Source organism: Cricetulus griseus, chromosome 2 (assembly GCF_003668045.3).
Source record: "Cricetulus griseus strain 17A/GY chromosome 2, alternate assembly CriGri-PICRH-1.0, whole genome shotgun sequence".
Taxonomy (NCBI): domain Eukaryota; kingdom Metazoa; phylum Chordata; class Mammalia; order Rodentia; family Cricetidae; genus Cricetulus; species Cricetulus griseus.
Window position 1 is genome coordinate 193,010,949 of NC_048595.1, and position 12,424 is coordinate 193,023,372.

Genomic DNA, 12,424 nt, shown 5'->3' on the forward strand with positions numbered 1-12,424 from the left:
GGAACTTTATTTATATTACATATGTTGGAAAAATATTGAATACCTGAATGGTTGTTTTCCACAAAGAAATGCAAGACTACAGATAGAGGCATAGCCTCTAGTCAGAAATTTGAAGAATTAAAAACAATATTTTTAAGAAATAGTATATCCTTTCCTACATATCTAAATTTCTAAATTACATTGCATTTTTCTACTCAGAGGCTACTTCAGTCTTAACATTTTCTTTACTCAATATCTCACTATTTTTAAAAGTTTTAAATTACCTTCTTTTGCTTTATAAAATTAAATTATTGGCATAGTGTCTTGAGTACAAATGGAAAAGAAACACTGTAAAAAAGAATTTTACAAAAACTAAATTGAAGATAATATTCTTCCAATCTTTGTGCTATGTCCTCCCTCTACATAGCAGAGACATTCTAAATAATTTAAGAGTATTTCTCGGCCAAGTCATTCATTAATATGCATATATACAGCCTAATTAGGAGTAAATAGTGGTGACAAAATAGAGACAAATTGGTCATGTTAAACTACAAAGAGCAATCAGATATTTTTTTATTATTTTTCTTTTTTTGATATTTATACTATAGTTACATCATTTCTTTTGTCCCCTTCTCCCCCTCAAACTCTCCCATACTACTCTTCTTGCTCTCTTTCAAATTCATGTCCTCTTTCTTCATTAACTGTTATATATTCTTAAATATTACCTGCTCTGTCTGTCTGTATAATGTTACTTATATGCATGTTTTCAGGGCTAACCATTTGGTACTGGAATCAACTAGTGTTCCCTGGGGAAGAATATTTCTCCCACCTCAGTATTCCTTAGTTCTTTATGTAGGATTGTGGCTCATGGTCTTTTCTCTATCCTCTTCTGCTCTATTGATAAAATGTGACTTCTGAGACTAGAGAGACAGCTCAGTAGTTAAGAGCATTTGTTGCTCTTGTAGAGGCCCCAGGTTCAGTTCTAAGCACTGACATGGTGGTTCATAATACTCCATAACTCTAGTTCCAGGGAATTAACCCTTCTTCTGATGATCACAGATACCAGGTACACACATGACACACATATATACATGCAGGAAAAACACATAAAAATAAGTAAATCTTAAATATAAACAAATAAAATGTGGCTTCCTAAGTAAAACAAAATTAACAGAATGTTATTTAGTCTTTTTATTAATTTTTACTTGCCTCAGAATGTATTTAACATAACATGTTTAGCAATAAACAAAAGTAATGGTACCTGGAATGCTCTGAGAAGTGCCATGTGGTCACTGAAAGTCCCTGCAGTGAAACGTTTCCTACAAAGCATAGCTGCACGTTTTTGAGAGGCCTGGGTAGGCAGTACAAAAGGGTCTCGATAAGCTAGAGTGCAGGCAATTGTAAGGATGGGGTCCAGACATTTTAAAACAACAGCACACAGGACCATTTTACCAAGATGAGGTTCTACTGGCAAATCAGCCAAATGATACCCAAGCTCAGTCAGATCTTCCCAAGCATCCATTGCATCTATTGTCTAAGTAAAAGGAGAAAAAAAGTTGACATAACCCAAAATGATACTTAAATTAAAAACTCATTAAGTATAAAATAACACATAATTCTTTTGCTGTCACATTGCATAAAATACATTTTGTATTAAATGTATACATATATATAAGAACTATATCTACTATTATAAATTATAGGAGTGCTATTTAAAGTACTCTTCAATTAACATTTTAAAAAGAATAAAATTACTTAATATCTATTCTCACTTAGCTTTAATTCCCCATTGAAGAAACAAGTAAAATAATTAAAATACCAACCTTAAGCATCTGAACAGCATTTCTTACAATTAAAGCTGGAGGTGGTTCAGGAGCTTTCATAAGGAAATCAGCAATGGTACAATTAACTGGGGCTAACAGCTTAGTATGTAAGCAAAGCTCCTGTAAACCACAAGAGCAAAAGATTTAGAAAAAGTAAAAATCTAGTACTGACTCGTATTTTAAAGAAACCATGAGAATGGTTTCTTTAAAACCATTTTTTAATGGCCAGCCTAGCAAAGTCTCAGAGTCAACGGAATAGGAGGAACATCTTCAATGAAACACATGCTTATAACACCCTCAATCAACTTATATCAAAATGATCACTGCCCCCTATAGCGATATTTTCTCACATAGTTTTCACCCATAAAACTTAAGAATCACTACCCATATAGCAAGTCATTTTCCTCCTATTATGCTCACTTCATTCTATCATCTTTTTCCATTCAACAAACAGACAGGCACTATGCCACAAGTCAGAGAAAGAAAAGACAGTGCCTGTTCTTTTGGAGTTTACAGGAGGGAAAAACAGACCTTACAAAATTTAGCAAGTTAATTATATCTGTGCTAAGTGCTATGAAGGATACTGGGTGCCAAGGAGGGTAGGGGTGGGCATAAATTATAATCAAGTTCCAGCAAGAACAGGAAAGTCAAAGACAGTTTCCTTTCTAGGAACACCTACACTAAGATGTAAGGAGTAGCAGTAGAAATTTACCATAGAAGAAATACAGACAAGGAATTTGGAAATGGAATAGCACATTAAAGCAAAAGATATACACAAAAGAAATAAATATAACTTGAAAAACCCCACTAAATCTTTTTATGAGAAGAAACATGAGGATGGGGGGATTGGAACACCTGAAGAGTTTATTTAGTAATTTAGGTTCTAAGAATTTTTAATTATATATAAAAGGAACAAAAAATCTTGCAAAGACACTGGGAATAGGGAATCATCATAGGGATATGGATGTCAAAAACATGATTCTGTATTGTTTGAATGATAGAAGCAAGCATCCAGACTGAGACTAAAGAATCAAAGGCGGGTGGGCAGGCGGGTAGGGGGTAGGGGGAATGCTGATGCACGACACACAAACATGCATATAAAATTAAAATAAAGTAAGTAAATCTTTTAAAATACAGGATCAAACTGATTTTCTTCTAGTAGTTTTGCACGAGGTCAGAAAACTCAAAGAAAAATAATAAAAGTTTGGAAATCTCAGTGAATGCAGTTTCAAAATTACAAAGGTAGAGGTTCAGAATCCTACACTATGATGTTGGCATTACCTTTTGCAACTTAAATAATTTGCAACTTAAATAATTCCTATCCAGAATTTACAAAATCCATACTATGTATTTGAGACAAAATGTAACAATTAAACACACACACATGCACAGCTCCATAATTTAAATGTATTCCAGTAACTTCAATTACTGAAGGTTCGGTAATATTTGTATTAAGAAAAATCTTTTTTATGGATACGTCCTCCTTCATACAATTTAACTTAAGATTCAAGCTAATTCAAGCCCAGTCTGTAGAAGCTGAAATGGCAGCTGTCCCCTCACTCACAGACAAAGCCTTAGAGCTGTAGGTCTACCTGCAATGGCATTCTCAAGAGCTCTGGCGTCTGAAATTCCAGCATGTTCTGAAATCGGAGTCTACTAAACAGACGGAAACAAATTCCAGGTCTACATCGTCCAGCTCTTAAAAATAAAACACAAAATTCACACTCAGATAAGGAAAATAATAATGGAACTATAAACTAATGTGATTTAGGAGAGCAAAAAACTAATCAAGATCAAGACATCTGAGTTCTAATCCTTATTTATCCTCTATGAATACTTTTAGAAGACGTTTTGTGCTCTAGGACTCAATGTTATCATTTTACTGAACTAGATTAAAACACAATACCTTCTACAGTTATAGCTATGCCACATCGCACATGCACTGGTCAGAGTACATGGCTTTCTGGGACCAAATTCAGGGTTATGAGCCTTTCTGTCAGCCCAGCATTCTTAATTCTGCTTAATTCCTTACCCCTCACCCCCATACAGATTTAAAATGCCCAGTATTATTTGTGCACTATACTTTGAATATCCATCTCTCTGTTTTCATCCTGCTGCAACAATTCTGCCCATTGTCTCTCTCTTATGGAAGTGAAAGTATTAACAAACCCTTTATCCGAAGTGCTGAAAGAATACTATAACCATAACACCACCTTTTTTAGCGAGTATGAGGGTTGGAAAAATGGCTCAGCAGTTAAAAATGAATACTGCTTGTATAGAGGACACAAGTTCTCCCATATAACTCCAGCTCCAGGAGGTCAGCCTTTCTGGCTTCCACAGTAACCTACACACAGGTACTCACACACTTCTTTAAAAAAGAGAGAAAAATGAAATGGTCCCTAAGGACTTGTTCCAAACTTTCAACCTAGTTTTCACCATCTTCTTCCAAACCAAACTATATAAACAACCTTCCTGCTCATTTTGTCCCACAGGCCTATCTGACTATTCACTGGTTCCCCTCTTTCCTTTCTTTCTTTCTTTCTTTTTCTTTTTCTTTTTCTTTTTTTGTTTTGTTTTTGTTTTTTGAGACAGGGTTTCTTTGTGTAGCTTTGGAGCCTATCCTGGCACTTGCTCTGGAGACCAGGCTGGCCTCGAACTCACAGAGATCCGCCTGCCTCTGCCTCCTGTCTTTATTTCTTTTTCTTTCTTTCTTTCTTTGACATTTTTTTATTTAGAAACAATCATTTTACATATTAATCGCCCATTTCCTCTCCCTCTCACCCTCCCATGCTCCCTACCAATCCCCCCAAACAACCCCCCACCAACTCACCAAGGATAGTGAGGCCTTCTATGGGGGAATCATTAAAGTCTGTCACATCATTTGGGGGAGAGCCTAGGCCCTCCTCTGTATCTTGGCTGAAATAGTATCCTTCTCCCTCTTTCCTTTCTTAAATTCACCCACTCCTCTAAAACCATAACCCAATTACAGCAAATAATACTACTCATACTTCAACATGGATTATACCATTTATTTCATCTTAAAATTAACCTACTCTACTTCAGTCCTTACTATTAACCCAATACATCACAACAAAGGTTGCCAACTGATATGTATGGAAAATATAACAACGAGATTTACTCTGATTTATGACCTAGAATAACAGAGAGTTAATATTATAAATCAGCTCAATGTATCAAGAACATTTTGTTATAAAGAGAACAGCCTGACATAATTGTAACAATGTCTGACTATATGGAGTTACACAGCACAGAAATCCTGTCCTTAAAGCCTTTCATATACAAGGTATCTTTTCTGTTGGTACTTTTGAGTCAGGATACAAGACATAGCTCAGTTTGTCCTTGAGGTAGCAATACTTTTGTCTATATCTCCCAGCTGCTGCCATTGCAAAAGAGGGCATGTAACTGTGCCTGAACATTTCACTATTGATGGACTCTATCCAGTTCCCAGATCTTTAATTATAATGTTGAAAGAACAATGTTAAAAACATCTTCACATACATGTAATAAGTAAAATTAAAATATATTGTAAGGCATGGATTACACAGTAAAACAGAGACTTAGAAACATTTCTAATTTAGCCTCTGAAAAACTCATACCAATATACATTCTCATTAGCAAAATACCAGAGCCAATATTTTTGCCTCTATGTTCTAAATTCTATAAAACAAGTTCATTAGTCTCAGAGTGATAAGAAAATAACAGTACTTCCTTAACTTGCATTTATTTTGGTATATATGAGGTAAAAATGTTTTTGAGACTATTCTTTGCAATATTATAAAAGATAAAAGAGCTGGGAACTGGGTAGTCTCCATCAATAGTGAAATGTTCAGGCACAGTTACATGTCCACTCTTGTAATGACAGCAGCTGGGAAATACAGACAAAAGGATCTAGCTCAAGGACAATATGTGAAGCAATGCATTAGCAGGACATATACAGTATTTGGATAAACTATTTTGACCTTTACTAAAAGCATTTTGATTATAAGGATTTTATTTGTATACTAAAGAAATTATTCCTTTGTCCTATATTTTAAATGTTCATAATTTTTGCTTCCTTTAAATGTCTTTTATCTTAGCATGAATTATAATATAGTTTCAATTTGTTGTTTTAAATTTTATTAATTCCTTGAGAGTTTCATTTAATGTGTTTTGACTACACACACACACAAATCCATCCCTACTTCCTGTCTATCCAACCTTGTTTAAAATAATAATAATAACTTCAAGACCAATTTGTGCTGTCCAAATAGTCTCAGATGTCTCATCTTCCACCAACACATGGTCAACTTAGCAGAAGCTACACTCTTCAAGAAAACTGTCTCTACCTCTCCCAGAAGCTTAACAACTGTCAATAGTTCCACAGATACAGGCAAGAATATGTGCATAACTCCCCTCCTCTCCCTCCATGCTGGGATTTGGTCTCACATGGGCTTGAAAAACAGCCTAAATTTAACTTTTGAAAAAGTACCCCAAGAAAGGACAGTGAGATTGATGGGGGAGGTCCTTCTGTGTATATGTTTGTCTTATTGGTTGATAAATAAAGTACTATTGGCCAATAGGAAAGCAAGTTAGGAGGATTCTGAGAAATGTAGGAAAGGGACACAGCTACCATGTGATCCCAGGAAGAGAGGACACATTCCTCCGGCGTCCATCATAAGCCTTATAAAATATAAAGATTAGTAGTTATGGTTGATAATTAAGACTGAGTTAGCATATAAGGAATCCTAGTCATTGGCCAGCAGCATTGTACCTAATATAAGTCTCTGTGTATTATTTGGGGCCCTAAAGCAGCGGGCAGAACTTGGGTGGCTGGCAGAAAGATTTATTGTTACAGTGAGATGGTACAAAGGTTAAAAGCACTTGTCACCAGGCCCAAACAAAACCTTAGTTCTATTCTCAGGAAACACATGGTAGAAGGGGAAAATCAATTCTTGAAAGGTATCCTCTGAATGCCACATGTGCACAGACAGACAGACAGACAGACACACACACACACACACACACACACACACACACACAATAAATAAATAAATAAGTATAATTTAAATCTTTTTAGTTAATTAATTTTAAAGCACCAAAACATTTACTTGGCAAAGACAATATAAAATTAAGACCAATATGAAACTAACATATAAAATGAATATACTAGAAATATATAATACATATAATATTACTATCACACAGGCAATTAAATGAATATAGATTATGTATGTAATTATAACATAAAATGTACATTAATTACCTGCCTTTCCGCTGTATGGCACTAGCTTTGGAAATCCATACCATTTTTAACATTGTAACAAAATTCAGTGCATCAAAGGATTTCTGTAATATGTAAATCATTTTTATGTGAAAACATGATTGGTACTAGAGAGGAAATAGATATTATCAATATATTTCACATACCAAGCTAAACGTAAATCTCCCTCTTGATTAATTAAAAAAACTGATTCTTTTTTGTTTGTTTGTTCTTACATATATATTTTTTATTTTCTTGTTTTTAAATCCTAACCAAAGCTTCCCATCCCTCCCCTCTTCCCAATCTCCTCACATCTTTCCCCACCCCATCCACCCCTCCTCCACTGAAGAAACTGATTCTTAAAAACTCAGATTTGTTGGTTATAAATGCTGTCCTTTGTGGAGCAGTCTGCAGTTCTCTCCTACTGATTTAATAACAACTGATTGTCACAAAACACTAAGACTTAATCATGGCATGAATATGGCTGCCTTGACATGACCAGAAAAAGGATGACACCAATGGACATCCTAGCATGGAGAGGCAAAGTTTGCAGGGTTTCAGCCCTAGACAAAGAACTATAGGCAACTGGGGAATGCAGAGAGCAGGAGAAATGGTCTTTCTTGAGCAAAACACACCAGTTAGTTATCCTATATCAAGTGATCAGTCCTGAGATCACATGGGTACAGGTTACATTATATATACACACTGAGCAGGCTGGATTTATATATGTAGGAACAGAAGACATGGATTTTTAAATAGCAATAGAGAAACAAAGGATCAAAAGGAGAAAAGAAAGGGAATGATGCTATTACCCTGTCAAAAAATAAAAATTATTATAAAAAACAAAACACAGTACAGAATACAAAAATAGGATTCTCTGGTAATTATTTTCTGTCACATTCACATCATTCTAAGAGGTAGGAATAACTAGAAAAAAACATTTGCCATAATATTTCTCAAGGAGTAAAGATTTGGAAGAATGAGAGTAATAATTACCAAACTAAAGCCCTCAAAGTAAAGTATTTTTAGCCCTTGCTACTTAACATGCTGCTGAGTTACCAAGAAAATAACCTTTCTTGAATGTCTCAAACAAAAATATAATCATTACTAACACCAGACTTCCTTAAATGGCCTAGTAGAAATCTGTTGTAGAAGAAATGGTTTTAAATACATTTCTAAGTAGAAAATATACTTCAAACATTCAGTGCCCTTGCTTTGTCTTGCATAAAATTAATTACATAGAGCACTTATAAATGTATCCTCTAATAGGTTTAGTCAAGAAATTTTAGAAAGTATGCTGCTTAGCTTATAATATTTGTTTTATTTGTTAGTTTTGTATGTATGATAACTTTTGATACTGTGCTTAAGTCATGATTTGATAACACTTGAAAGAATTCATTTCCAAAATACTCAAAACCTACTCCCTTCAGCTTTAAATAATTTAAGAGCAATAAATCTGTACATTTTGCTTTTTCCTTTTTGAGACAGGTTCTAGCTATGTAACCCAAGATAGCCTTGAAGTTTAGATCCTCCTGCCTCAGTGTCCCCAGTACAGAGAGGGCAGGTATATAGCACATCTAGAAAAGCTTGATATTTAAAGGTTCATCCCTTACATTTAGTAACACTATTAGAGCAGAAACAGTTTATTCTTCTTTTATGATGAATTTGATCAAAACCTACAATAAATTTTATTCTCTGTAATATAATCTTAAAAGTAGATTGAAAACATGAATTTTCACACTAAAAACAATTACTTATATCCATTTTATCATTTCTTGCTTGCGAAAACAATTACCTTTATCATTTGATCTACCAAAAGTTAATGGCACTGGGAATTACTATCATGTTGACAAATGTTATCACTTATTTATCAGGGAAGAAAATTTTTTGCAAAGGGCCCAGTATAAATAGTTTATGCTTTGAGATCTCTGTTACAATTTATGAAAGGCTACAGCTGTATGAAAGCATCAACAGACAGTAGATAAAAGAGTAAGAAAATACTCTTTTTTGCACAAAGCCAGGTGGTGATTTGCATTGCTGGCTAAAAGTGGTGATGTTCAACCCAATTTATGTTGCTGTTGGTTTTGTATGCATGTGTCTGTGAATGTGTAAACGGAAGCCCAAGGTCCACAACATACATTTTTCTCAACTTTTAGGATTTTGTTTTCCTTTGTTAATCAAGGTTAACAATCTAAATGCCTAATAAATACTATATGTGGGGCATTAGGTTCTATCACTGAACACAAGTGATACAACCCATCCATACATATAAGAGGAAAAATACAATGTATAATCAAATTGCCACAATGTGACAAGTTTTTATTGTGCATTATTTAAACTCTCTACTTTTTTACTACTAGTTAGTAAATACAAGGGAATCTTCTTGTCTAATTTGTTAGAACACCAAAATATATTCCATACTAAATATAAGGTAGAATAGTTTAGTACTAAACAACATTTATTGTGCTAAATTCACCTATAAAGAAATTTGCAACTAAAATGAAGTCTTTTATTATAGTAGCTGTTGGAATGGAACACAATCTTCTTCATCTGATACAAATATAACTTATTCACACATACCTCTTTCACTTTACCAGAATCAATAACAAAGACAACATCATTGACAGTGATGCTTGTTTCAGCAATATTGGTGGAAAGAATCTGCAATGGAATGTTATTTTATGATTAATATGAAAATAGATCAATGAATAACAAAAATAGAACATAAAAGATCTTTATGATGCTTACTATTTTTCGAACACCTGCAGGAGGATTTTTTAATACCTTCTTTTGATCAGATGTCTGCATATTTGAATGAAGCATAAAGACTTGATATCTGTTTATAATTGAAAAAAGAAAATGAACTATAGAACCTGTCTGTTAGCTTAAGCAGCAAGTACAAAGCTTTATAGTTTACCTGTGTGTATTGTCAGCAAACCGCTTGTCATCAAACAGGATACGATCCCTCAAACCAACAATTTCATCATACCCAGGTAGAAAAATTAATATTGCACCTTGGAGAAAATATTTTCAGTATTTAATCTTGTGAAGTCAGACACAATCAACAAAACTAATTACAATAATATGGTGTGATTTCACACATTGGTACATGATTATAAAACAACTACTACTCACACATTACTATCAATTGAATTACAGAAAACTCTGACAACTAAATACTAATTTTTCAACAAAGTTTACTCCAATTCCTTCAGACAGTACTTACCAGCATCACAGCTATGGCAGATATTATATAGAAGATGCATGATCAAATCCAAGTCTACTTTTTCATCATCAAAACTATGATGGTAAGCTTTCAGCAGCTCTCTGTCTTCTGCACTGAGGTCATTTCCGTTTGTTTGAACCAAAGAACTTTCATCTAGATTTCCAAATTCTAATGAAGCACTAAGAAAAATACCAAATCAATTTTTATTAAGAAGAGAAACACTTAAAGACTAAGATTTCCCATTATTTCCTCTGAATTTCCAATATGCCCTAAGGAAAGTGTCCCTTAATGTACAGTTAATTTCTGTGTTGGTTGCAAGCATCTTTTTAAAGCTAAAATTGAAAAGTGATAAATTTCATGAGAAAAATCACAATCTGAAGACACTTTATCAAAAAATTCACTAATAACTTACAAATACATCAAAATATTTAGCATCATCTGATAAGGAACAAGATCGAACCTGGGATAGGTTATTAACTGGTAATTTATTAAGAAGATACACTCACACAAGGAATCAGTAACCAGATTTGGCACTCCAAGAAGTCCCGTCCCAGATGCTTCCAAGACCTGGCCTGAACCCCAAGAGACAGCATGTGCCTCCTGTCCTCTGTCTTTATCCTATCCTCTATGTACCTGTGACCATGCCCAAATGGACGTGGTAAATGGAACAGGTATCCAGAGTCTCTCCCTACAATCATCTGTCACTAAGGAAATATATTACAAAACTACAATGGTACTATTCCACAACCAAAAGGAAGGCTATGTCAAAAGGACAGTTAAGTGATGGGGATGGTGAAGAAATATCAGAACATTCCTAGAGTAAATATAGACTAGCACAGCAATTTTGGGACACTGTGGCAGTTCTCTAAAGGATAAACAGTGTTTACTACATCCCTTAGCAATCCTACTATTAGGTCTAAATGGAAGAGAAATGGAAATGGATGGATGAGTAGATAGATAAACAGATAAATAGGTAGGTAGATAGATAGCTGCATTAACTGTCAATTTAGAGATCTGTGTTCATATTCATAATAGCCAAGAGTGAAAATAACCCAAATATTGATAAAATGGCAAATGCATAAACTATGCCATATCAAGAGAAGGGAGTACTGGTTAGAAATAAAACAGATAAACTTAGAAATAAGTAAAAGAAAAAAAATAAAGCTACAAAAGGCTATCTATCATATGGCACTATTACATAAAATGCCCAGAACAAAGCTACAGAAAGAGGAAATAAATTAATAGCTAGCCTAAGAACTTGGAGAGTTAAATGAAAAAGAAAGTAAATGCTGATGGGCACCATTTTTTGTATGAGACAAAAATGTCCTAATACTGTAATGACACTATGAACATTAAAATAATGTACTGAATGCGAATCAAATTGTATATGCAATATTTCAACAAAACTTTATTTTACAAAAGTATCATTTATATTTTTCTTAATAGATTATTTATATTGTCAGTTCATGTCATCCTTGTAGATCTCTGGAAATCTCCCTAGTGCCAGATCTCTCTACAGACCTATCTGACAATCTAGGCAATGGTGGAGAGGATAACCTAAATTCCCTTCCCCTATAATGAGACTGATGACTACTTTTTATGCCATCCTAGAGTCCTCATCCAGTGGCTGATGGAAGCAGAGGCAAACATCCACAGATATACACTGAACTGAACTCTGGAACCTAGTTGCAGAGAGGGAGGAATGAAGATAAAAGGGGTCAGTACCAGGCTGGTGAAACCCACAGAATCAGCTGGCCTGAACAAGGGGGAGCACATGGACCCCAGACTGCTGTCTGGGAGGCCAGCACAGGACTGATCCAGACCCCTGAACATGGATGTCAATGAAGAGGCCTCCGCACTCTAGGGGGCCCCTGGTAGTGGATTAGTATTTTTCCCTGGTGAAAGGGACTTTGAGAGCCCATCCCACATGAAGGGATGCACTCTTGGCCTGGACACAGCCCAGGGTAAGGCCTAGGCCCAGCCCAGGATGATGTGGTGAACTTTGGGGAGCCCCGTCGAGGGCCCTACCCTGACTGGGGAGTGGAGGATGGACGGGGTGGGGGCAGGCAGGGGGTTGGGGTGAGGGTTGGGGGGAAGGGAGGGGGAAGGGATTTACATGTGAAGCCAGCTTGTTCC

General features: G+C 35.1%; 1 protein-coding gene across 3 annotated transcripts in view; it reads right to left on the minus strand.

Annotated features, from left to right (window-relative positions):
- The window catches only part of Ythdc2 (YTH domain containing 2), a 60,102-nt gene that overhangs the window by 22,105 nt on the left and 25,573 nt on the right, over positions 1-12,424 (minus strand). For all 3 annotated transcript variants that reach the window (XM_027400850.2, XM_027400849.2, XM_035440154.1), the window contains 8 exons: positions 10,289-10,467; positions 9,980-10,076; positions 9,811-9,898; positions 9,643-9,723; positions 7,066-7,148; positions 3,395-3,500; positions 1,803-1,922; positions 1,241-1,513 (listed from right to left, as the gene is read on the minus strand). In XM_027400850.2, coding sequence (XP_027256651.1) covers positions 1,241-1,513; positions 1,803-1,922; positions 3,395-3,500; positions 7,066-7,148; positions 9,643-9,723; positions 9,811-9,898; positions 9,980-10,076; positions 10,289-10,467 — 1,027 coding nt within the window. The remainder of the gene's footprint in view (positions 1-1,240; positions 1,514-1,802; positions 1,923-3,394; positions 3,501-7,065; positions 7,149-9,642; positions 9,724-9,810; positions 9,899-9,979; positions 10,077-10,288; positions 10,468-12,424) is intronic.